We start from the raw sequence: 27817 nt of genomic DNA on the forward strand, positions 1-27817 counted from the left end.
CAGGAAGCATATATATAAAATATAATACAATACATCAGTGATCCTGACTCGGTTTAGTTAAAACCTCACTCCTCTACCTCAACAATTTCAGACACAAGACGACAAACAGAAAAGAGACGCTTCAGCATGTCAGATTTTAATCTCAGCACTGTACAGATTAACCCCCCCCCTCCCCCCCGTCCCCACACACACACACACAAACACACACCCTGCTGTATATCACATGCCAAGTTATCAAACGCAGATTCTTCATATTTTCTTCCGTTTCATTTATTAAAATCGACATTGCATGACATCAGAGCAGCTGTTCGGTTGCTCGTGTGATGAACGCACACAGGACAAATAAAGCAGGAAGGTATTTACAATATTTAACAAGTGCACGGCCATCTGTCATTATTAATATAATATTATTATTATATCGCCTAACACAACGCCAGATAACACATATGAACGCTTCAACATTGAACAATGGCTGAAAAGAGAGAGAGCGCGAGTGAGGGAGGGAAAAGAAGAAGAAGAAAAAAAAAAAAAAAGAAGCAACAAAACATTCATGGCTTAAACGGTTCCTTGGCTTTAAACCTGCTGCTGGTGAAACGTCCGTGAAACCAGAGCAGCACCCGAGAGACGCGATAAATAGTGCAAACACATCCGACCTGAAAATCCCTGCTGTTTTCACTGGCGTGAACTCAAGAGCGTCAGAGAACCAGACTGATTTTCATTCTCTGCACTGCCGTCAATGCTACACACACACACACACACACACACACACACACACACACACACACGCACGCGTTTATTAGAACCTCATCCACATCTTCAAACAGGAAGAACTCAGGGACGAGATCATCGTGAACATTTAAAGAAAGATGATCCGTTTGAGATCGTTTGGGTTCTCAGGGGGAACCTTCAAGCGCTCTCTCCGAACACGTCCCTTCAATTCACAGGGGGGGGGCAGAATTTATATTTTTGTTTATTTTTACCCCCCCGCCCCCCGCAGAATTTCTTTCTACGGCTCACATTCACGTAGCTTTATTTCTTTTTTTGGTTCTAAAATAAATAAATAAATAATAACAACAACAACAACAACAACGGGGAGTTCTTTGGGTTGCTAATGGTTCCTAGTTCCCAAAGGCTTTCCTGTTCAGAACGTTTCCAAGTAGAACCCATACGACCCCTGTAGATCCCTAAAGGTTTTCCCCTCTCAGAAAGGTTCAACGGTTCTTTAGATCGCCGACGGTTCCCGGCTTCCTGACTGGGTTCTACTTGGGACCTTTCTGAAAAGTTTCCAAAAGGTTCTCCTTTTCAGAACGTTTCCAGGTAGAACCCGTACCACTTCTATACAGCACGCCACCCGCACGTTTCCATTTCAGAAAAGGTTCTTTGAGGGTTATTTGTATGGATAATGGTTCCAACTTCCTATTTGGGTTCTACTTGGGACATATCTGAGAATTTTCCAAGTAGAATCCATTCATCCGATACAGAATCCTACACCGAAGGTTCCTCAAGGGTTCTTTGGAATGGAAACGGTTCTAGCTTCCCAAAGAGGTGTTTTCCAAGTAGAACCCATCTAATTTCTATAGAACCCAACACTTGAGCGTTTTATCCCCCCCCCCTTTCAGAAAGGTTCCTAGAGGGTTCTTTATATAGCCGATGGTTCCAGCTTTGTAACGTGGTCCTACCTGGAACCTTTCGGAAAGTTTCCAACAGTTTTCCCTTTCAGATATATTCCAAGTTGAATCATACAACGTCTATGGAATCCTACACCAAAGGTTCCTCAAGGGAACCTTGAGGAACTCAAAAGGTTCCTCATCTGGAATCGAGCGTCTATACATTTAACACATTCCCATACTGGAATCCCAGACGTCAAACAAAAACCCTGTGGAATGTTCTCAGAGGACGATGGTGACTCCATCCATCCATCCATCCATCCAGAGAGACAGACCGAGCCCTATATTCGGAATCGGTGCTGGATCATCTTTAAATCGAGAACGTTCTATTATTCCGCACTCCGGAGCAACGAGAGCGCGACGAGACTGAGAAACACTCCATATACACACAGCTGACGCGTGTTCCTTTTTAATCCCCTTCCTACTTTCACGCTTTGGCGTAAACACACAAACCATAAATAAGTGATATTTATAAATAGATCCATCGTGTACACGCGAGCGGCTCGGATCCCTGAACGTTCCCGATGAACCGGCACCAAAAGACCACGGCTCTCCTACGGACTTCATCACACCTCGGAGATAAATAAATAACACCGACGCTACTCTCGTGAAGCTGAGGTCGCGCGAGTGACTTTAGCATGGCGCTCGCAAATGTAAACAAACAAACAAACAAACAGAAACAACCTAATGGTAAAAATAAACAAATCGCAAACAAAGAAGAGAGAATTAGCTGGAAAACATCACGTGGGGAAAGTTTCACACACACACACACACACACACACACACACACACACGCACGCACGCAGTCATTTACATGAGAAGCGACATAGATACAGACAGGAGGCAAGTGTGTGTTTGTGTGTGTGTGTGTGTGTGCGCGCACGCCCTTTGGTAAGGATCTTATTTAGGAGGCAGCGGGTTCTCAGGGTTGCTTGGGGTCACAGCCTCTTTGTAGAAGTTCTCGATTTGCTCTTTGTACATCTTCATCACCACCGGCCTCTTCAGCTTCATAGTGGGACCTGAGAGTGAGAGAGAGTGAGACAGGGAGAAAGTGAGAGAGAGAGAGAAAAATTGAGACGAGAGAGAGTGAGAGAGAGAAAGTGAGACGAGAGAGAGACAGAGAAAGTGAGACAAAGAGAGTGAGAGAGAGAGAGACAAAGAAAGAGAGAGAGACAAAGAAAGTGAGAAAGAGAGAGTATGAGAGAGAGAGAGAGAGACAGAGAAAGTGAGACAAAGAGAGAGTGAGAGAGAGAGACAAAGAAAGAGAGACAGAGTATGAGAGAGAGAGACAGAGAAAGTGAGACAAAGAGAGAGAGTATGAGAGAGAGAGACAGAGAGAGAGACAAAGAGAGAGAAAGACAGAGAAAGTGAGAAAGAGAGACAGAGAAAGTGAGACGAGAGAGAGAGAGACAGAGAAAGTGAGACGAGAGAGAGAGAGAGACAGAGAAAGTGAGACGAGAGAGAGAGTATATGAGAGAGAGAGAGAGACAACAAAGAGAGAGAAAGACAGAGAAAGTGAGAAAGAGAGACAGAGAAAGTGAGACGAGAGAGAGAGACAGAGACAGAGAAAGTGAGACGAGAGAGAGAGTATATGAGAGAGAGAGAGAGAGAGAGAGAGCGAGAGAGAGAGAGAGAGAGAGAGAGAGAGAGAGCGAGAGAGAGAGAGAGAGAGAGAACACAAACCATTAGCCTGTGTGTATATTTCATCCTGAACATGCTTTTCCTTATTTCCTTTTCCGATGCTAAAGAAAGCGAAGACACTCTCATGAGCGACTCCCCACAGCGTCGTCCGTCGCGCTACACAGCGAGCCAAATTCTACACAGGAAATAAACGACATCGTTTATCTAATGACTGCTTAGAGCTCGTGCGTCGTGCGTCCGTCGCTGGACAGCGTGGAGAAGGAAACTAGGATGACGTCGCGCTGTTCAGAATGACGCCAGCAGCAGCCTGGATGAGCACGAGAATCGTGTCCACACACACACACACACACACACACACACACACACACACACACACACACACACACACACTGACCGAGCTCTCCTCCTGGGAGGGAGAAGTCCTGCTCGAGCACGGTGAACTTCTGGACGCGCTGGGCGTTGGACGTGGCGTTCTCGTTCACTCGGTTAATGCCGTCCTGGATGGCGGCGTGGACGAGGCGGTCGCGTCCCCCGCAGATCTCAGACACCCGCGTGGACGAGCTGCCCAACTTACTGCACCACTCCACAGCCTCGGGGGTGAGTTCGTCCTCTGGGACGCCTGTCTCACTGTTTACCTGGCACTGAGAGAGAAAAAGAAAGTGAGACAGAGAGAGAGAGAGAGAGAGAGAGAGAGAGAGAGAGAGAGAGAGAGGGAGGCAGAGAGAAAGTGAGAGAGACAGACAAAGTGAGAGAGACAGAGAGAGAGACACAGAGAGACAGAGAGAGAGAGGGAGAGAGAGAGAGACAGAGACAGAGAGAGAGAGAGGGAGACAGAGAGAAAGTGAGAGAGAGAGAGGGAGAGAGAGAGAGAGAGGGAGGGAGACAGTGAGAGAGAGAGAGACACACAGTGAGAAAGAGAGAGACAGGCAAAGACAAGAGACACCGACACAAAGAGAGAAACAGAAAGATAGACAGTCACAGACACAAAAAGAGAGAGAGAGAGAGAGAGAGAGAGAGAGAGAGAGAGAGAGAGAGAGAGAGAGAGAGAGAAAGTAAGAGAGAGAGAGAGAGACACACACAAAGAGAGAAACAGAAAGACAGACAGTCACAGACACAGAGAGAGAGACAGAAAGACATGTGAGACAGAAAGAGTGAGCGAGACACACAGAGAGAAAGAGAGAGCGAGAGAGAGACAAGGAGAGACAGAGACACAAACACAGAGAGAGAGAGAGAGAGAGAGAGAGAGACACACACACACACACACACAGACGCAGAGAGAGAGAGCAATAGAAAGGAAGATAGAGAGACAGACCATAAATTAGCAATATATTTTAAAAAAAGAAATAGAAGCGTATAAACGTATGAACCCCTGTAATGTGCTGTGTGTGAAAACATGTTCTTTACGGTTTGAAATCTAAACACCAGCGGATTACCAACACCCTAAAGAAGTGTACATTTAAAACAAAATGTACTTAAATGTCATTTTAAATAAAGATTTACATTTCTAATTCCTAAAGGTTCAGACGAATGAAAACCGAACCCCCGAAGACGTCCTGTCTTATTAACGTCATTATCCGTAATCATTTACACCACAGCGTGAGGAACCGCTTTAATAACAGGGCTAGAAAAATGTAAATGCGATGCGAGAACTCGAGAGCAGCGCCGTGGAAGGAAAGGACACGATCCGATCCGATCCGAGCCTCTGAGAAACGTCCGGTGGTCTGTGATGTACTCGGTTATTTAAAAAAAGAATCGTTTTTTTAAACACTACACATTTTTAAGTTTTATTAATAAATCACTGAGTAGGACACGCGCACGGATTTGCGTCTCTAATACGAAGATCTAACGTAACCGACCATCTGAAATAAAGTTTATGATCTGAAGGTGTTCTCCGTCTGTGTGAGGAAAGTGCAGTTACTGAAATCCACCAGCAGGTGGAGACAGAGCTCAGACCTACGAGACGAGAACGACACGGATCCTTATAAAGATCACGAGGTCAGCTTATCTCCATAGCAGCTTATCTCCTATCGACTGCAGGGGATGTAATCGGTAACTGATGACTATAACGACGGTCCATAAAGATAGACAACTACATGACGTACAGAATTACGGTTCTCGTTATGTTTCGGTAAACGGGAACTTCCCAGAGTTTGAGAACATTCCAGAACCTCATGAAAAGTGAGCAAAAAAAAAAAAAACCCCATCCAGAGCAGGAATGACTCGCCCTAACACGCCGAGCGCTTTCCGGCGTGTTTAACGCGGCCTTCGGGTCAGACCGCGTGATTCGAGAGGAAGAGAAAAGGAAAAAATAAATAAATAAATAAAAAATCGGCTTCTTTCCGTCGAACACGTGAGCGGATGGCACGCCCTGTATACACGGCGGGACGTAAACCGAGCACAAACGCATCTCCGTGTTTGCAGCTAATTAAATAGCTAACGTTCAGCTTACACCCTGCTGCACTGTTACCATAACAACCAACGTGTATACGAGCGCGAACGCGACTTCCCTCCGGACGCGCGAGTCGGTAATAATATACGATACGTTTAGACCGCAGGTCGATCGTTTTCCTGTGAGCGCACGACCCCGATGGTGTGCGTACCTTGAGGGTGAGCAGCATGGAGAGGAACTTGCGCTTGTCTCCGATCAGCATGGCGTTGCTGATGATGGGCACGGCCTCCTTCACCGCGTCCTCGATGGGCACCGGGGGGATGTTCTCTCCTCCGGCGGTGATGATCAGCTCTGTTACACACACACACACACACACACACACACACACACACACACTACCATGAGTCACGTTTTTCTCCATTGTACAATAACACATTACAACTCACAGTTGCTACAGAGGACCTTGATTACGGGCCCTTAACCATTAACGATCCCTTGATTAAGGGCCCTCAACCCTCATAGACTCCCCCCCCCCCACCCCCCTTCGCTAATGTCACCTTGGATGAAAGTTAAACACATCACCTCCGTTTTGTTTTTCTTGCACTATAGTCGTTCTTTATATACGGAAACATCCTGGAGCGAGACTCTGAGTGCAGTAGGATTTAAACTGTACACTATAGTGTTAAACCGGTTGCTACAAGCTGCCTCGTTAGCTACAGTGGTGCTTGAAAGTTTGTGAACCCGTTAAGAGTTTTCTACGCGGTCGGTCGAGCACTCCCGAGGAGGATCGTCAGTCCGAGTGTGGATCGGTGGAGTCCAAACTCTCTACAGATGGTCTTGTGACCTTTTCCAGCTTGACGAGCGTCAACAAGTCTTTTTCGGAGGTCCTCGGGAATCTCCTTTGTTCGTGCCGTGATACACTTCCACAAGCACGTGTTGTGAAGATCAGACTCTGACGGATCCATGTTCTTTGGCGCTCGGTCACTCGCTCGCACCCGATCGTCGTCCCGTCGATTGAAAACACCTTCAGATTAAACTGCTAATCCTAGAGGTGCACATACTTTTGCCACTCACTCACAGATATGTACTATTGGATCAGCTTCCTTAAAAAATAAATGACCAGGGATGATATTTTTGTCTCATTTCTTTCGTTGGGTTCTCTCGGTCTACTTTTAGGACCTGTGAGAAAAATCGGATGATGTTTTGGGTTGTATTTATGTAGCTATGCTGTACGTTTGCATGTAGCTACGGCGCTAAAACTTAAAAACGTGCCCTGGCTGATCCACTACGTTCGTCTCTGGCCGAGATGTGACTTTAATACGGTCATAAATAGCTGGCGGGTTCCGTACCGATTTCTAAAATACCTTGACTGACACGTGTGTGTGTGTGCGTGTTCGTGCGTACGCTACCTTTGATGCGTCCTGTAATGTACAGGAAGTTGTCCTTGTCGTGCTTGCCCAGGTCTCCGGAGTGCAGCCAGCCGTCTTCGTCCAGCGCCTCCTCGGTCTTGTCGACCATGTTCAGGTAGCCCATGAAGATGTGACGACCCCAGAAGCAGATCTCGCCGTTTTCATCCGAGTCGGGGTTAAAGATCTTCGTCTGGCAGCCTGCGATCACCTTCCCGCAGCTGGCGCGAAAAAACGACGAGCGACGCGGATTAGCGGGGCAGCTTGTATTCAAGAACCTTATCGTTTCTATAGTAACGGCTCATTCGCTGGGACTTGCACTTGATACACTCGGGACTTGATGAAAACGTGTACGCTGATCCGTATGGTGAAGGTTCCGGTAAGGGAATGCTAATTTGACGTTTATGGAAGGAGTCTCCAGTGTCAGAGCTTGCAGTTTCTGAGGGGTTTTGTTTGTTAGGATTAACTTCCAGAGAGAGGATAAAAGAAAGGCTGGTGCGGGGTGAGACGTAACGTAAGTGAAAACCGGACGTTCTACAATATTACATGTAACTAGAAATGGATAAAAAGTACGACCGGTCATTCTTTAATAAAATAAAAAAAATTCAATAGTTGGCAAATCGCCGTGGTAAAAGAGGACGCTTTTGGACCGGGATAAAGTGCTTAAGCTGAAGGATGAATGGTGTGTGTGTGTGTGTGTGTGTGTGTGTGTGTGTGTGTGTGTGTGTGTGTGTGTGTGTGTGTGTGTGTGTGTACCTGGTGAGTCTGAGGGCATCAGGCAGGGACATGCTGTGTGGTCCGGTGCTCTCGCTCATGCCGTACAGCTCGTACAGCGGGATGTCCAGGCTGAAGAAGAACTCCAGCGTGTCCTTGGTGATGGGCGCGGCGCCGGTGAAGCAGTGGACGCAGCGGTCCAACCCCAGCGCCTTCCTCACTTTCCTGAACACCAGACGCTTGGCCAGGCGATAGTTCAGCGGCGTGCGGGTCATTGCACCGTTCCTGAAATGGAGGAAGACAAAACTCTCTCTTACAACTCTAATAAGAAGAAGAAGATCATCAAGTCTAATAGTCCCCCTTCTGGGTGTGAAGGAGTGAGTGTGTGTGTGTGTGTGTGTGTGTGTGTGTGTGTGTGTATACACATACTGCTCCATCTTGCTCAGGTTGGTTTGCAGACCCACGTCTTTGGCCCAGGACGCCACTTTCCGGCGCACGGTGGACGATTTGGCTCCGACTGCCTTCATCTTCTCCTGCATCTTCTCCCAGACCCGCGGGACTCCCAGGAACGCCGTGGGACGCACCTCACGCAGGGTGTTCACCAACGAGCCCTGAGACGGTCACAGTATTACAAACGCGCGTCTGACATGAGACTTTTTGAAAAATGATCCCAGCACAGATTCATCGAAACCGGCGATTTATTAAAAGGTCGCATGTTTTGTTTTTTTTCGAACTTCAGATGTGCAGTTCGGGCGAACCCGTGTCCACTATAGCATGAGATTCCTGCTCTTGGCGGACAGGAGTGGAACCCAGCGGGGTCCTTCTGCTGTCGTACCCCACATCTACCTGGAGGATTGACGTGTCGAGATGCCTTTCTGCTCACCGCGGTTGTAAAGAGTGGATATTCGAGTTACTGTAGCTTTCCCGGATGTGTGAACATCCCACCGAGATCCCCCCGCCCCCTTAGCATTAGCTAAAGCTCCTGATCTGCAGCTACATGATTATTTGCATAGGCATTCCTAACAAACTGACTGGTCAGAAAACACACACACACACACACACACACACACACACACACACACACACACACACACACACACACACACACCTTGAGGGCGTCAGGCTGGGCGAAGTACGTGGCTCCTCCGACCCTCATAGTGATCCAGATGTCGACCATCTGGGCGGCGATGTGACTGAGGGGCAGGTAGCTCACCACCGTCTCCTGAGACGTCTCCGATAGGTTGACCGTATAAACCGTCGAAAACGCCGTCCATGTCAACTACGCCCGAGAATGAGAACAAAAGTTTTAGCACCCTGCACAGACTACCAGTTTATGTGGATATTGATAGTGCTGATTAAAAGTGTGTGTGTGTGTGTGTGTGTGTGTGTGTGTGTGTGTGTGTGTGAGAGAGAGATGGCTCAGCTCACGTTATCATGGCTCAGCATGACCCCCTTCGGCTGTCCGGTGGTTCCTGACGTATAGATCAGCATGCAGCACTGATTGGGTTTCTGGGACGCGATGATGTCATCGAGCGGAGCGTCCGGCTCGTCACGGCCCAGTTCCATAAACTCCTCCCACTTTTTTTATTTTGAAATGGAGAGCACACAGCAAAAGAATAGAGCATTGGTTAGATTTTGTATCATCACAGTGAACATTTCCAAGTGTGTGTGTGTGTGTGTGTGTGTGTGTGTGTGTGTGTGTGTGTAGTACAGTCGAATGAACGATTCGTACCGAGTAAAGATTTGGTTTCTTCTCTTTCAGAGCGTCTTTGTACTGGACAATGGCTTTCAGGTGAGGCAGCTTGTCTTGGATCTGAAATAACACACACACACACACACACACACACACACACACACACAATTACATCACACACCACACTGCAGCAGAATCTCTGCGACTCGTGGCCCACACAGTACTTACGAGGAAGCGGAGTAAAGGCAAAAAAAAAAAATCCTCCACCCACACCCACGTGCTCAAACTGACTCAAACTCTGACCGCATACTGAAGAACATACAGTACTACAGTGCCTTGCGTTGCATAAGTATTCACCCCTGCTTCAACTTCTTCACATGTCTAGCATTACCATATAATGTGACCGTGTGCTGCGTTCACGCGTTTGTTTGTTTTTTTTTAAACCCCCAAGCCCGGTCCGTTCAGCCTGTTGTTATTTACCGCGACCTTTTCCTCGACGTGTTTCAGTTTGAGATGTACGTGATGTGAACGCGGCCCCCGAGATGGAGGCTCTTGACCAGGTTTACCTGCAGGATCTTCTGCAGCTGTTTGTGGTTCTCCACCACGAGGATGTTGGCCTGGCAGTTCTCCGCGACGTAGTGACACGCGTCCGGCGAGTTGGTGGTGTAGATGCCCACGGCGAAACCTCTGTCGGACCAACACAGGACTGCGTGAGTAAGCGATTTAAGCAGCTCCGTAGTCATTTACGGAGAAGCGCTTCAGTCGGAACGGTAGCTACTTAGATTCATTTGCATAGAAAACAACACGAAGAACCGCAAACTAACGGACTGACTGACTCACCCGGCCAAAATCGCTCCGATATCAGAGATGAACCACTCGGGAGAGTTGAAGCCCAGGATGCCGACTCCATGGTGGCGCTGCAGACCGAGCTGTAAAAACACACGAAGCACTAATTAGCACACGGGTATCATCATGCGCACACACACACACACGTCATTATAACCCACTCCGCGCATCCGTAGCAGCTGAGCGGAAAAGTAAACCGACCTCAAGTCTAAAATACGTCCTTCGAGGTCACGTTTTATTACGCACGTACACACCCGACATCTCGGTGGTTTCCACCTGACTGCGTGCACAGCTTCACAAACACACGCGGAACAACGCGCGTAAAACACTCTGGGGCTTTCGTAGAAAAATAATCCCAGACGGCGTCGTGACGTGACCGAGAGCGTTACTCTAATCGGCGTGACATTTTATTTCTCTTAGACCACGGCTTTTCGTCACGATTTTTACTTGGTAAAAACAACGACACGCCGTACTTTTTTAATCCGTTTATTATCGTTCAAAAAAAAAAAAATGATTCAAAAGCGCTGACGCTGGAGACTCCTTCCACAAATATTAATTAAATGTCAGCTCACAGAAAACAGATTATTATTAGTTTTTTTTTTTTAATTCCTCGTTAATATAAACCCGCGATGTGTTCGCCCGGGAGGCGGAGCCACTTTCGGAGCCGCGCCATCTGCCCTATCGGAACGCAGAACGCGCTGGCGCTGCGGTATAAACACGTTTCGCAAACAGGAATGGAGTTAAAACGTCGGCCCGAACGAGGGCCTGAACCCGTCGTGCTTCTTCTTCCCGTCCTCGTTTCCCCCCCCGTTTTATTCGGCGGTGCGCTCGAGGTTAATGCCCCGGAAGAGCCGTAAAAGGGCGCGCTAAACCCTTATCGCGTCTGTAAATGATCCACAGGACCGTGGTTGATCCTCTGATGCGGAATTAAAAGTTAAAAGCTAACGGAGAAAACGCGACGTGATGACGGTGACCTCGGTGCACGGAGAGAAAACAAATCAAACGTATTATCTGAGACGGAGACACCGCGGGGTCATCGGATAGAGGATGCAGGGACTAGGATCTGTAACACTGCTCGGTGTTGGTCAGAGATCATTCCAGGATAACATCCTGCATCACTCTCAGTGCTCACCTTGAGGAAGCTCTTGGCGGCGATGCGGCAGTCTCGGTAATAATCTCTGTAGGTGCTTTGCCTCCACTGCTCTCCGTCTTTCCAGCCGAGCGCCGTCCGGTCACCGAATTGCTCCACGGTGCGCGTGAACAGCTGGTTGACGGTGAGAGGAGCTGCAGACGCCGGCCCCGACTCGGCCATCCTCAGCTTCACCTCGCCGTCCCTCTGGCACGTCCACAGGGCCGAACCCGGGGCGGCAGAGACGGGAGCTGCGGGTCAGAGGTCAGAGATTCAGACGCGGCGTACGGCTAAGGAGAATTCTTACTCGAACTTTCGCACGCAACTCTTTCCATGATATTTCTGACAGTTCGTCAAAGTCATCTGGGACATTCGAGAAAATAATCACTCTAGACCTTCATACAGAAAAATCTGATCATATTTATCATTGTTAAAGGACATTAAAATAAATTCATTACAGACTGTTTATGTAACCGAGACACTTCCAGAAACAAAGCCAGAGGGGAAACATTGACCCCAGAGTAACACACACACACAGGAACGTATCCCAATTACTGCTGTGTTTATCAATGATAAATTGCCATCCGTTCCCTTGTCTAAACGCCGTGACGCCTGTGTGGTCCCGAGGGGCGCCTTTAATTTCTACACCCACTGACGGATACAGTCATGTGACCCTGCAGTTTAATCCACACACTCCTCCAGACGGCGCCTAATAACAAGATCAGCTACAAACGAACATGTTCAACATTTCGACACGTTTACTGATCATTAATACCTTCAGAATGCCTCTATACACGCCGCCGGTCAAAAGTTTGTGGACGCTCGCCGGAAACGGTTCTCGCGACGTTAAAAATCTGAAGGTGTGTGTGATGAAACGTGTGAAACCGGCGAACGACACCACACTTTAAATAGATGAGGAAGTGAAAATCAGTACACCGACAAGATGAACAGAGAGATGCGTGGGGGTGGGGTGGGGTGGGGTGATGGAAGAAATGAGACAAAAGTTGAAAGCAAGAATAAAGAAACCGAGAATCTGAGGAAATCAACTACCGAGAATAGAAAGAAATAAAATAAAGAAAAAAAAGGAAATAAGAACGAAGGAGAGCAAGAACTAAAAAGAGGAAAGAGGAGGAACACAAATGAACAGGAACAAGTTAGGAGATAAAAAAAAAGAAAGGAAAAGAATGAGACAGAAAAGGCAAGAAGACAAAAGAAACAGAAGTAAAGACACCAAGACATACAGAAAGTTTAAAAAACAAAAAAAGGGGGGGGGGGATGAAAGGAAGAAAAGGGATGTTAGAAAAGAAAGCAAAGTCAGGGGGAAGGAAAGAATATGAAAAGCGAGGCAGAAAAAGCAAGAGAAAGAAATGACAGAGAGAGAGAGAGAGAGAGAGAGACAAACAAAGAACGGAGGAGGAACGTGATAAAAGGACAGAAGTCAAACGAGTAAAAGGAAAACGGGAAACTAACGAAAAGCATGAAAGAAAGAAAAAAAAAAAAGAGAGAGAAGATTAAAGAAAAGAGAAAAGAAAGAAAAGTGAGAACACGGACGGAAAGGAATCGGACATACACACAAAATAAGCGGAGAGAAGGGAAAAAAAAAAATCAAGGAAAGGAATATTTAAAGCAAAAAGGCAAGAATAATAAATAAATAAATAAATAAATAAATAAATAAATAAATAGAAACAGAACAAAAGGCTGAGGGAAAGAAAGACGGCATTTTTGAATATAAAGAACAGGATGGTGGACTTCCTGCCCTCACGCCTCGTGTGCTTTTTAAAAAGAAAATACAGATTGATAAATAGAGTACTACACTTTTAATAATAATAATAATAATAATAATAAAAATCCTGTAAATTCCTGCGCTGTAAACGAGCAGGTCATGTGACCCGCCGTGACGGGGTTACGCTCTTCCTCGCTGTTCCAATGTAAACACAGCAGTGTGGCGTGAGAAGGGTGGACACTATTACAATGCTGTGTAAACACTCGTACGCAAATACGGGAAGAGATAAGGGGGGGGGGGGGGGGGGGTCAAAAAACTTCATTTATCAAAAGGGTAAGAATAAAGTTCACCAACACAGAAACTGAAGCGTCAGTTCTCCTTCCACTCTGTGATGAACAAGATTTACTGCAAGATGTTAAAGGGAAGAGAGAGTATGTGTGTGTGTGTGTGTGTGTGTGTGTGTGTGTGTGTGTGTACACTCCCTTTCCAGAGGGACGCGGTGATCTCACCGACCTGGAATTTTCCAACTCTGCTCTTACGCGAGAGTCAAATTTCAAAACACCAAAAAACCTTGGAATTTGAACCGAGTGTGTGTTTGATATTTTTTTAGGTGATCTGATCGGTGTGTATTCGAGTCCTCACACACTCTCCGTACCACAAACACATGTTTAACTTCCTCAGAATTAAATATTTGCATGTCCATTCTGATGGAAAATCCCACGCCGTGACGGCTGTGAGCCAACACGAGCAGTCGCTGTCTATCCGTTCATCCGTTCATCTATCCATTCATCCATCCGTCCATCCATTCATCCGTCCATCTGTCCATCCATCCATCCATCTATCCGTCTGTCCATTCATCCATCTATCCGTCTGTCCATCCATTCATCCATCCGTCCATCTGTCCATCCATCCATCCATCCATCCATTCGTCCATCCATCCATCCATTCATCCGTCCATCTGTCCATCCATCCATCTATCCGTCTGTCCATCCATCTATCCGTCTGTCCATCCATTCATCCATCCGTCCATCCATTCATCCGTCCATCTGTCCATCCATCCATCCATCCATCCGTCCATCCATTCATCCGTCCATCTGTCCATCCATCCATCCATCCATCCATCCATCCGTCCATCCGTCTGTCTGTCCATCCATCCATCCATCTGTCCACCCATCCGTCCATTCATCCATCCATCCGTCCATTCATCTATCCATCTATCCGTCTGTCCATCCATTCATCCATCCACCCATCCATCCGTCCGTCCATCCATCCATTCATCTATCCATCTATCCGTCTGTCCATCCATCCATCTATCCGTCTGTCCATCCATTCATCCATCTATCCGTCTGTCCATCCATTCATCCATCCACCCATCCATCCGTCCGTCCATCCATCCATCCATCCATCCATCTATCCGTCTGTCCACCCATCCGTCCATTCATCCATCCATCCGTCCGTCCATCCATCCATCCATCCATCCATCCATCCATCCGTCCATCCATCCGTCCATCCGTCCATCCATCCATCCATCCGTCCATTCATCTATCCATCCATCCACCCGTCCGTCCATCCATCCATCCGTCTGTCCATCCATCCGTCCATCCATCCACCCATCCGTCCATTCATCTATCCATCCGTCCATCCATCCATCCATCCACCCATCCATTCGTCCATTCATCTATCCATCCATCCCCCGTCCATCCATCCGTACATCCACCCGTCCGTCCATTCATTCATCTATCCATCTATCCATCCGTCTATCCATTCATCTATCCGTCCATCCACCCGTCCGTCCGTTCATCTGAGACATTTTCTTTGATGTCCAATTCGATTGTAATTTTTGCGGACAAAGTTTGCAGTGATGATACGACAAATGCAAAAACTACAAAAACACACACACACGCACGCACACAAAATAACCAAAACAAAAACTGGCACCATCCACTTGCTCGGATTGGATTAAAACGTACTCGCGTCAGTGAATTACGGCTTTTTGGTCTGTTGTGTTTGTTATCGTGAACGAATTAGAAATCCTAAACTAGAGGAAAACAGCATTCTTTTTGAAATATGTAGACTTTTACGGACAAACACTACACATGAGTGTGTGTGTGTGTGTGTGAGGTATCCCACCAGGCTGTGTGTGTGTGTGTGTGTGTGTGTGTGTGTGTAATATCTCACCAGGCTCTGTGTGTGTGTTAACACTATTATTCTCCTCTTCTCGCTCACAGGGAGATTCCTCCTCTGATGATTCACTGCAAAGGAATGAAATAAACCGAGTCAGTCGAGAGCCGCAGCAGTCGAGAGTCAGCAACACACACTACATACACACACTACATACACACACTATACACACACACGCTTAAGGTGTGTTAAATACTGCTGGAACGCAGAGCAGGTTCAGCTTGCGTAAGTGGTGGCAGCATTAACTGACGAGCTGAATGAGGTGTGTGTGTGTGAGGTGTGTGTGTGTGTGTGAGAGTCAGTACACACTTGGCTGTGGACTCTGCAGTAGGGTAATCCAGAGAAGCGATGCTGTCTTCAGTAGCACAGGACTGCAGCACGCTCATGTCTCCTGCAGGCTCAATCTCTCCTGCTGTGGACATGGCTGAGGGTTCACACATGGTCACTGTAGAACACACACACACACACACACACAGTTAACACACCACTATGAATCCTACTACAAATCAAATTCGCATCTCTTCACCAAAGGCATGTCTGGTGTCTGAGGTTTGCTTCTTTCCTTCGATACTGGAGTTGTGATGTAGCTAACAAGGAAAAGAAGCAAATAACTACCAGTTTTGTGTGTGTGTGTGTGTGTGTGTGTGTGTGTTACAATTCAAATGTTTCATACACACCTGCTCAGTGAGAGACATGTGGTAGTCATGTGACCCAACATGTGCTCTGAGGAACAAGTGCCCATTTGTGTGTGTGTGTGTGTGTGTGTGTGTGTGTGTGTGTGTGTGTGTGTGTGTGTTTTATAAGACTATTGGCTGAGTAAGCAAACACAACATAACTGACACACACACACACACCCCCTCTAACAAGGTCAGTGAAGACTGTTAAGTATTAGTTAATTTACATACTAAACGTTTCATGACATCACGATACACGCAGACGCACGCGGTACAGGATCTACGGTACGTCACGATATAGAGGCCTTACAGACGCTTACAGACGGTCAAAGGAACCAAATCAAACCGCACCTAAACAGCCTCACTGTTATATTTTTTTTTTTTCCACGCGATGGCCGAGCACATCCCGTTTCCTGCTCTCCAGAGGAAACAGGAAAGGGGTCATTTCCAAGCAGGAAATTCGTCACTGCGCTCCCGAGCATTGTCAGCACTCCACGGCTCGGTTCTCTAAACGCCGGTGCTGCCTTTCTGATCATTTAAAATGGGGTCAGGCCATAAGAGACGGGTTAGAACGACTAATAATTAACACCAGCTAGGGTGAACGCTCATAACGACGACCCCATACGACGGCCATCGTGCTCTCCGGGTGGGATGGACGCCGTACTCTCTCTGCCCTGTCGATCACGGGCGACGCCGGCCAATCGTGAGCCGTCTGCGAGCCGGTGTATGAGGAAGAGGGCGGACAGCGCTTTCCCGAGTGTTTTTCGACGCCGTACGGTGAAGCAGGGGCCGATGTGTCTCGGCGGTAGCACGAATTTGCCTTCCCCCTCCCCGGGTTCGTTCGTTTGTTTCCAGAGTGCTTTGAACCGACCCGAGAGATGTGGTGATCTCGGATTTGAAACTCAAAAACAAACAAACAAACAAAAAAAAAAAACGTTGCATCCTTGAGAACCGGTCCTACACGGTTGACGCCGGGACTTTCCACAGCCGGTTCCTCCGGTTTTTCCAGACATACCTCAAATTATTCATGAGGTAAATTATTCATTTACATTCCACGAGATGTCATTCCGGGTGTTCCGATAATCCCGGGATCTCAACTCACACCTTTCAGGAGGATCAGGAGGAGCGCGGAACCTTAAGCTCTGCCCCGACGATGGATCACGGATCTGCTCTTCTAACCGATTTATCCACGGAGATGTCGAGCGATCTGCTCCAGGGACCCGATGAACACGGCTGCTGCTTTCCCATAAGGCCCTGTGTCTCTAATGACGTAACGGCACGTTAACTGACGACTCTGAAATACAGCCCAGTCAATATGGAGGCCATCACCGACCTGCAGATTTCTACCTTCTTCTTGTTGTTGCACCCAAAAGAGACTTATTTGGAGTTAGGTAATCGTGATTTAGTCAGGTGGTGGAGACACACACACACACACACACACACACACACACTCTTCAGCATGAGACAAACATCCATAATTATGAACACACCAAGGACTACGAGGCACCCAAAGCTCATTATGTCTTATGACACACACACACACACACACACACTTAAATGATTCACATCCACGCAGTGTGATGCATCTAGCATGTGATCTGGCAACACGATGCAATATTTATCTGCTGGATTTACACTTGGGGAAGAATAAACCTCGAATCGAGTCTCAAATCAACATTCGACACAGACTCCTGCTGCTACGTCCTTCTTCCACGCTTTCATTTCCTTCGTGACGTCTCTGCACGAGTTTAACGAGAGGTCGTAAACGACAGGATAAAAAGAATTAACTCCAAACACCTGCGAAGGTTTGCTGAGGCTTTAATCTCTCAGGCTGGTTCAGTACACACACACGATCACGGGGAAGATGGGAGTCAATGTTGCGTTTCGTTTGGAAATCAAGGTCCCGGAGTCTGGAGGACGAGCGGAGAGGAACAGAATCCCAGCTGCTTGAAGTCCAGTGTGAAGTTTCCACAGTCGGTGATGATTTGGGTTGCCGTGTCATCTCCTGGTGTCGGTCCAGTGTGTTTTCTCGAGTCGAGAGTCGACGCAGCGTCTACCAGGAGGTTTTAGAGAACTTCATGCTTCCATCTGCTGACGAGCTTTATGGAGACGCTGATTTCCTGTTCCAGCGGGACTCGGCACCTCCCACAGCGCCAAAACTTCTAGTAACCAGTTTACTGACCGTGGTGTTACTGTGCTCGACCGTCCGGCCGACTCGCCTGACCCGAACCCCATAGAGAATCTACGAGAGACACCAGACCCGACGATACAGACGAGCTGAAGACCGCCATCAAAGCGACCTGGACTTCCAGAACACCTCAGCAGCGCCACACGCCGATCGCCTCCACGCCACGCCGCACCGACGCAGTCATTCCTGCACGAGGATTAAAACCCCGACCGAATATCGAACGCAAAAATGAACACACTGTTCACAAGGTCCACATTTCTGTATTATAAATTCTTTATTGGAATATTTTGAGAGACTGGATTTTTTTATTTCCGTGATCTGTACGCCGTCATCATCGAGATTAAAACAACCAAAGGCTCGAACTATTTCACTTCATGAGCAGCGAATCCGGAATATACGAAAGACAGTGAACTGCGAACAGGGGCGGACTTAGCGCTAGGTAAAGGTGGTACTCGACTGCCTTCTGCCCCCGGACGTCGAAGGCCCCGTCAAAATTCACATGATATATATTTGTAATTATTTATGCTCATTTACATATCCTGGAAACTTACATATCGAAGTTAAAACGCTGAAATGAGGCCACCATTTGTAATATTTTGCCTACGGCCCCTCCGAAATCACTAAACCCGCCCCTGACTGGGAACTGTACGGACTTTTCGCCCTTCTTGAGAACCTGGCAAACCCAGCCCCGAGGAAAGATCGTACGTTTCGAGACTGGCGGATTTTCTGGCTCGTTTTTTTTTAAAAACTGCCGGCGGGACCTCAATTCAGCACACGGTGCGTCTCGCTCGGTTGATGGTGGACAACGCAAGACAATCTGGTAGACATCCTGGTATCGCTGTTCGTTTCCCAGACCCCAAAATGATGCTACGCTCGGACTAATTTATTTATTTTTTTATAATCGATGTAACATTTGAAAATCTCATCCAACAAAACAAAACTCAAAGCATTATACAAGTCTGACGTCTATGCAAATGACACCAAGACACACCCGGACACCTATAACAAGTGCCCCCTGCTTACCCCCTCCCCCCCCCCCGGCGGAGAGAGCACGTGAACACCCCGAGGATACAGTCAAACGAGTTTGGACTGGTGTATGCGTGTGTGTTCTTCAGCAGTGGGGAGGATTCCTGCCTTCATATTAAACCCACCATCTGGAGCTCTGCATGAGGAAGCACAGCCCCTCCCCACACACACACACACACACACACACACACACACAAACGATCACAATGCGTATGTTTCCTCCAACAAGGATATGCTCATTCAATACAATGATTATCCTTATTTCAATACACAAAAATCTCAAATAAAATGAAAACCAAACGTCACACACACTCACACTTGAAGCAACAGATCTGTGAGTGAGTCACACCCAACATCTACAAGGCAACGTGTTCGTTCTCTCTCTCACACACACACACACACACACACACTCAAACAGAGACTTACACTGCATTGTCCAAGCCTTGGCTGTTTGATCTGTTGAGATTTTTATTTTTTTTTAAATTATATTTCTTTTTTGTTAAATCTGATTCCGTCTTCGTTCCTCGGTTCAGCAGAATGCCGGTGTCTTCTCTTCCGCCTGTCTCACAAGCCGCCCAAAAGCATCATTCATTTCAAACTCCCCCCCTTCCTGCCGGCCCTGTTCTCAAGCTCCTCCCTCCTTACACAGAACCCCTCTCTCTGTGCTTCCTGATTGGCTAAAACATCTCACACCACAGTTGCAGCACTCAGCCTTGATGAATATGGCTTCACACACACACACACACACACACACACACACACACACACAGTCAGAGAATGTATTATGGATGATGTGTTGGGGTTACTTTCGGGAAATCTGCATCAGGAGAGGATTGTACAGCTGCAGTGACATCAGCGCACATTTTCATCACACACACACACACACACACACACACACGACTCCTGATTTACATTTTAAAAATATCAATTTGTAAAAGTAAAAAAGTAAAAGTCCCACAGGAATAAATATGGATAAGGAAAAGGGTTTCATAACGTTTTATTTATTACATCATTTTATCTTTATAAACAATTTTTTTTTTTTTTACCTCAGCTTTTTTTTTTTTTTTTTTTTTTTTAGATCAGCTTTTTCTGGATCTGTAGCGACGCCCTACTATCTATGTAAACCCTTCATTCCACCCGACACGTGCAACAAGTTTCAGTTTAAAAATCTTTTAACCCTCAAACGTGTTTACACAAAGGCAGAGATGCTACAGACTTATGCGCAGACGCTACTGATGCTACAGACTCACGCGCAGACGCTACAGACTCACGCGCAGACGCTACAGACTCACGCGCAGACGCTACAGACTCACGCGCAGACGCTACGGACACTACGGACTCACAGACGGACGCTACAGACTCATGCGCAGACGCTACAGACTCACGCGCAGACGCTACGGACTCACGCGCAGACGCTACGGACTCGCGCAGACGCTACAGACTCACGCGCTGACGCTACAGACTCACGCGCTGACGCTACAGACTCACGCGCTGACGCTACAGACTCACGCGCTGACGCTACAGACTCACGCGCTGACGCTACGGACACTATGGACTCACAGATGGACGCTACAGATTCACGCGCAGACGCTACAGACTCACGCGCTGACGCTACAGACTCACGCGCAGACGCTACAGACTCACGCGCTGACGCTACAGACTCACGCGCTGACGCTACAGACTCACGCGCTGACGCTACAGACTCACGCGCTGACGCTACAGACTCACGCGCTGACGCTACGGACACTACGGACTCACAGTCGGACGCTACAGACTCATGTGCAGACTTTTTTATTGTAGATATATAATACAGGGCTACAGTAACATTTGAACATTTTATGATGTCGGTAACATACACACGTTTAACCTAAGACACTAAAAACCAAATACTCCTTGTACTGACTTACCAGTCTAGTGAGAAGTGTTGTTACAGGAAAAAAAAAGTCCACTTCAGTCTGGAGCGATACAGCAAAGCAGAGGAGTCTGGGTTTACACCCGACACTTGGCTTTACATGAAGAGGTGGCAACGTGATTGGCGTCGTTTACACACTAGCTGCCTATGTACGCCTGGAAGATTTAAAAACGACATCCACTAGACTAGGACGTCAGAGCCTAAACATCCCCGCTCATCGTGTTAAGCTAAAAGACACAGAGAGAGAGGAAATTCGAGCGTAGACACGTGCAGGGGGAAAACACGGAGCAAAAACAGATCTAATAAACTGAGAATCACGCGACAGTCCTTCCCAGAGAGAAACGAGAGCCGTCCTAGAGGAGTTCATCAAAAGCACCTGGAGACCAGTTTCTATTAAACAAAGGCTAGCAGATACACACTGTCGATGCTGTGGGTAATATTACACTGATCAAACCCTGAGAGAGAGAGAGAGAGACAGCTGAATGAGCTGACTCAGAGGGGAAGAACCCGAGTCGTGAATTTCCAGTTTGCGCTGCTTTAAAAACGAAACCACTCAAGATCATGACCTTTTTACAGAACCTGCTCAAGCGAGGACAGAAGCGGGGTTTACAGTTTACCACAACACTTGCTTCTCCTCCTACTATGCAACACGTAGACGTGTGTGTGTGTGTGTGTAAACTAGGTATGGGCCATTCATCACTTCTACAGCACTTGCAATATTCAGTTTATAAACAATGACACAGTGTACTTTTTTTTTATCCATTTATAGTTACATTTAATGTTGTTGAACATCTTACAAAAAAACAAAGACACAGCATGTCACGTTACTGGGAAACCGCGTAAACGTAAACGTATATAGCTTCCATAACTGATTACAGGTACTAACTTGTTACGCAAAAACTTAACTGTAAACGTAACTCCTTATATAATGTGAAGGAAATGACGCATTTTTACTTTGTAATAATTTTTTGTTCATGTTCATCAGAGGATAACGTCTAAGAAGGCCATGTCATGTCACTGAGATCAGTACAGAATGTTTATCTGTTTACAGAGACACAAACATGTTCTTCTGTTCAAGGTTCGTCTAAACATCTTCTAGAGACTCCTAAAACAAAGCCTGTTTGAACTGCCTCAAACCGCTTCTTATCGGGACACAGGAGTGTGTCATGCTCTGCGTTTCATATATACATATACACACACACACACACACACACACACACACATACATACATTATATATATATATATATATATATATATATATATATATATATATATATATATATATATATATATATATATATATATATATATAGTAGTGGTTCAGCACAAGCACTTCAGAGCACTCTCATTATTCTATCCTGCTTTATTCTATCCTGTATTAACCATCTTTCTGAAATAAATCTTTTTTTTACCTTCAGAGGACGAGTCTGCGAGTGTTGTCTAACTTCCACGAAAACTTGGTGTCTCCTGGCTGGACTGCGCGAGTCTTTTCAGCTTTTCTGGACAACGAGCGAAAGTTCGTGAAAAAAACTGACAGAAGTGAGTCTAATACGAACGAAAAAGTTTCACTCCGAAGTCTGTGTTGACGCGAAGGTGATTTTCCGTTTGTTGTGCAGAGGTGCAGAGCGAAAGACCTGACTGATAGGAATCAGGAATTTAGAATTCAGAATATAGAATTAGAACTTTATGAAGTCATGATTATTGCTGTCTGTGTGGAAGGGAGTCAATGATTTAGAATCAGAATTAGAATTTTATGAAGTCATGGTGTATTGCTGTCTGTGTGGAAGGGAGTCAATGATGTAAGAAATCTATTTCTGTAATAAACCTTTTTTACCTTCAGAGTCTGCGAGTCTCGTCTAATTTCCACGACGATACTGTAATTAGACGATTGCCTCACTTGTTTCACATCACCTTCTTTTTTCAATTTGTCCTGAACGTGCTGCATGTATCAATTTCAAAATAAAGTACATTAAAGTCAAAGTACATTTACAAAAAATCACTCCTCCTTATTTGTATTCGCATTTTCCATACTCACACATTATCCGTTTATAGTTACAATTAAATGTTGTTGAACATCAAAAAAAAAAAAAAAAAAGACGCAGCTTGACACGTTACTGGGAAAGCGCGTAAGCGTAAACTCCTCTATCCTGTAGGGGTCTGAAACGTACACGGAGTTGTTACGAAGCGCTGACACTGGAGACTCCTTCCATAAACGTTACATATACGTCTCCTGACAGAAAACGTCAACAAATCAACAATCAGATGGGATTTTATTTATTTATTTATTTAAAAAACTGCATAGATGGAGCATCCACCTTACGACTCTCTGTTTGAGCGGTTTCTATAGAAACGATATCGCATTCGAACGAGCTCGTTGATATAAACCTGTGATTACGGTCTGTTGTGGAAAATGAAATCAACACCACCTGACCAATCAGAATCGAGAATTCAACATTGCTATAGTATAAACTGTAATTCATGTGTTAGGCGAACATAACGCAATATAATAATAATAATAATAATAATAATAATAATAATAATAATAATAATAATGCCATGGTTTCCTTTATGTTAAATAAGAGTAACTACAGGTCAACATGATTGTTTCGATATAATGTTGTAATCATTTTTTAAAACCTTGGGCACTTATGGTCAGTGAACCCGGGCATGTTTGTGTGGAAAGAGCCACGCGAGTGTGAAGAGTGGCCTTCTGACCCCAAAGGTCAGTTTTGAACAAACTGACAGAAGTGAGTCTACTACGAACGAAAAGCACCTATACTTCCACAGAGATAAACGTTACGGAGAATATACTTACGTAGGTAAATGTATCGATACTTTCTGATATTGGTATTGTGTGAAATAAGTACCCTTAGGGTGGGTCTGTCCTATTATCTTGGGAGGATCAGCACTAGAACGATGAACCGGTGATGACACACCCATAAATTAAATCTACGGGGTATTCCGCATCATGTAACCGTTTATTTCCCTAGCAGTATGTGAAAAGTACCTGGAATCACATTCTTCTACGGTAATCGGCACTTCAGAAAGATTCGCGTCAGAGCAGCTGAGCACGACTCGCTAAGAAATCCAGTCCCCAAACCCCGAGAGTGTCGCATTTAAACACAAGATACAGTGATTTTTAAATAGCAAGACACGGTCCCTTACGAAAGAGGATTTACCGGGGTGCCAATACTTTCATCTTTACTAGAAGTACAAGGAAAGTTGCACGGCAAAACTTTCAGACATTTCCTTTGGCGGAATCGAAAATGGCGTTTTACACGAAGCGTTGGCGCACGACGTAGGGGGTACAGATCCACTGTGTGGTTCACTATGTACTACGCATGCTGAGCCCTGACCTAGGGGCGGAGCTAAAAATAGTGCATATCATCGATTGGTTAAATGCGGTCATGGCAGGATCGTCCCGAGTTACCCTCGGTAGGACTCGAACGACGTGAACAGAAATCCAGTCAGGATTTGGTCTGGCTAGAAAATGGCGGATCTGACTTAAGGGTAGGAAATGTAAAATCCGTCACGTAACTCGGGACGATCCTGCCATGACCGCATTTAACCAATCGATGATATGCACTATTTTTAGCTCCGCCCCTAGGTCAGGGCTCAGCATGCGTAGTACATAGTGAACCCCACAGTACCATCATTGTCCAACCATGAGACACACACACACCTCTCCAACTAAAATATAATCAGTAGCGATAACTCTTCTAGTTTCTCTCGATGTTTGTCTATCAGCCGCTTTGCCCAACAGTTCCACCTGTTTCTGTTTGCTCTGGACTTCCTGTTGTTTGTTTAATTATTTCATACAAGAGTTGCTACCACCAAGTTAAACTAACGAAACAGAGTGATTTTTTATTACCAGCCCTGTTAGTCAAGACAACCTGTCACACAGACGGAGAAATGTCTATTAAATCAGTTTCCTCTTGATTTCAGTCACGATTCAGTCATGGAGGAGGACGGCCATCATAAATCTCGACGGTTTAATAATTTCCTCAGCTTTATGTGCACTGTTTCCCTTAGCAACCCTCAAAAACAACCAAAGACCTCCTCCAAGGGTGTGTGTATACAGTACATCTATCTAGGTGCGTTGTCTACATGTTGACGTGAAACATACACACAGGTTGTTCTGACGTCTTTTTAAACCTGGGCATAGCGTCCTTCACAACAACCAGAATGACGGTACCGAATACAGTTTCTCCGTAACGCCACAAGACGCGATTTCTCCTGCTTGGTTATCTTCAAGGGAGAAAAATAAGTGACCCTGATAAGGGAATGACTGTATATAGCTTCCATAACTGATTACAGGTACTAACTTGTTACGCAAAAACTTAACTGTAAACGTAACTGCTTATATAATGTGAAGGAAATGACGCGTTTTTACTTTGTAATAATTTTTTGTTCACGTTCATCAGAGTATAACGTCTAAGAAGGCCATGTCATGTCACTGAGATCAGTACAGAATGTTTATCTGTTTACAGAAACACAAACATGTTCTTCTGTTCAAGGTTCGTCTAAACATCTTCTAGAGACTCCTAAAACAAAGCCTGTTTGAACTGCCTCAAACCGCTTCTTATCGGGACACAGGAGTGTGTCATGCTCTGCGTTTCATATATACATATATATATATAGTAGTGGTTCAGCACAAGCACTTCAGAGCACTCTCATTATTCTATCCTGCTTTATTCTATCCTGTATTAACCATCTTTCTGAAATAAATCTTTTTTTTACCTTCAGAGGACGAGTCTGCGAGTGTTGTCTAACTTCCACGAAAATTTGGTGTCTCCTGGCTGGACTGCGCGAGTCTTTTCAGCTTTTCTGGACAACGAGCGAAAGTTCGTGAAAAAAACTGACAGAAGTGAGTCTACTACGAACGAAAAAGTTTCACTCCGAAGTCTGTGTTGACGCGAAGGTGATTTTCCGTTTGTTGTGCAGAGCGAAAGACCTGACTGATAGGAATCAGGAATTTAGAATTCAGAATTAGAATTTTATGAAGTCATGGTGTATTGCTGTCTGTGTGGAAGGGAGTCAATGATGTAAGAAATCTATTTCTGTAATAAACCTTTTTTACCTTCAGAGTCTACGAGTCTTGTCTAATTTCCACGACAATACTGTAATTAGACGATTGCCTCACTTGTTTCACATCACCACCTTATTTCAATTTGGCCTAAGTTGTCCCAAATATTTTTTTTGGAAAGTGCTGCATGTATCAATTTCAAAATAAACGCCTACCTTCAAAAAACTATGCAGCTCATTAGGTAAAACATCAAATACCTTGTCTTTATACGTCAAAGTACATTTAGAAAAAGCACTCCTCCTTATTTTTATTAAACATTTTCCATACTGTCCCAACTTTTTCGGAATTGGGGTCGTACAAATTAGATGAGTACAACACTTCAGGACGTGCCGTTAAAGTCCACCACCTGACTGTTGATTATATTCCTAAAACAGCACAGCGCCAATGTGGATTATTCCTTACATATTACTGGATTACATGTAATCTGTCCCTAAAAAATGTGTGCGCCTTAATTAAGCGACTAAAATGATGTTTAAACACTTTGATTTTTAGCATCAATTCAACAAAAGGGAGAACATGAAGAATGGAAGCCCAAACAGAAAGATCTAGAAGGTGGAGACGGTTGTTCAGTAGGCCCGACTTTCACCCAAGTTTGAGCTAATGAACACTTAAAACATCATTCCGTTTTAAAGGACGCTTAAATACAATGAAAGATGTCAAATATATATCATTTAAACGACTTTTTAGTGAGAAAACTACTTTGAAAGACGCCAGCCTGCCAGGCTAGGTCTCACAACCGACATTACTACAAAAAAAAATATTGCGTAGCCATGGGAACCCGCGAGACCGCTACGGTTGAGCAGTTTGTGCTGTGAGCTGATTGGCTGATTCACGGAATCACGTGGTCCACCCGGAAGACATGGTCACTTAAAAGTCTAGAGATAAATATATGACATTTTAACACCTTTTTTTTTTTTAAGCAACGACTGTGTGTTGAAATTTATCTAGAACTAAAACTCGATAAAAGACTTCATGTAATCATTTTGGTCGAATTGGAAAATAGAAACTAATCCTAGATGTGGACAGAATAATCCGGTTTGTAGAATGCTATAATTGGGCAAATCGATTCATTTTTTACAATTTATTTATTTAAAAGCCACAAAAAATACTATCAGCCAATCTAACAGCTTTACATCACTTACCTGATTAAACTAGGTTATACATACATACATATAATCTTTTTTTAAATTATATTGTGTGAGGCATGTGTCAAGTTTAATATTTCCTCATTACCAAACTCAAGAAACATACTCATTTGCTTACCAATTTGCTTAAACCCCAACACGTGGTAAACCAAAAACTTCTCCAGCAATGTGTGATCTGAAACGGTGGATTTGTTGCGTTTATCTGAGGAAGGATAGAGTCTGAGAGCGGCGTCGCTCAATGATTAAAGCGTAATGACAGTTTAGAAAAGCAGAAATAATCTCATGTGTCGCGCCATAAAAAAAAAAAAAAAAAAAAATGTCGGTATTAATATAATCACAACAGCACCACCTAACGGTCAGAGTTTGAACTACAGATAACTCTCAGGATGGTTGTT

At 45.4% G+C, this 27817-nt stretch overlaps 1 protein-coding gene across 6 annotated transcripts; it reads right to left on the reverse strand.

The window, feature by feature from the left end:
* Window positions 1-252: 252 nt before the first annotated feature.
* On the reverse strand, window positions 253-27726 carry acsbg2 (acyl-CoA synthetase bubblegum family member 2). Of its 6 annotated transcripts, none has more exons than XM_053680452.1 (15): window positions 27541-27726; window positions 15699-15834; window positions 15387-15460; window positions 11489-11736; window positions 10351-10439; window positions 10077-10197; window positions 9550-9630; window positions 9246-9395; window positions 8926-9096; window positions 8247-8428; window positions 7860-8102; window positions 7107-7324; window positions 5909-6048; window positions 3703-3949; window positions 253-2686 (listed from the first exon to the last, which is right to left on the reverse strand). In XM_053680452.1, the coding sequence occupies exons 2-15, from the start codon at window positions 15827-15829 to the stop codon at window positions 2568-2570; spliced, it is 2214 nt and encodes a 737-aa protein (XP_053536427.1). In that variant the 5' UTR covers window positions 15830-15834; window positions 27541-27726; the 3' UTR covers window positions 253-2567. The 6 variants fall into 6 exon arrangements, with proteins under 6 accessions (XP_053536427.1, XP_053536430.1, XP_053536428.1 ...); XM_053680455.1 differs by lacking the exon at window positions 27541-27726 and adding an exon at window positions 25932-25950; XM_053680453.1 differs by lacking the exon at window positions 27541-27726 and adding an exon at window positions 22604-22699.
* Between the last annotated feature and the right edge of the window lie 91 nt (window positions 27727-27817).

Source organism: Ictalurus punctatus, chromosome 5, assembly GCF_001660625.3.
Source record: "Ictalurus punctatus breed USDA103 chromosome 5, Coco_2.0, whole genome shotgun sequence".
NCBI classification, from domain to species: domain Eukaryota; kingdom Metazoa; phylum Chordata; class Actinopteri; order Siluriformes; family Ictaluridae; genus Ictalurus; species Ictalurus punctatus.

Bases quoted from the DNA above. Each gene is read 5' to 3' on its own strand.
- acsbg2 (XM_053680451.1), bottom strand. From the start codon at position 18,065: ATGACACGGCAACCCAAATCATCACCGACTGTGGAAACTTCACACTGG. The intron at 11,737-15,386 runs GTGAGATATTAC...TCTGACCCGCAG, and splicing joins TAACACACACACAGAGCCTG to CTCCCGTCTCTGCCGCCCCG. The intron at 2,687-3,702 runs GTCAGTGTGTGT...TCTCACTCTCAG, and splicing joins CCTCCCAGGAGGAGAGCTCG to GTCCCACTATGAAGCTGAAG.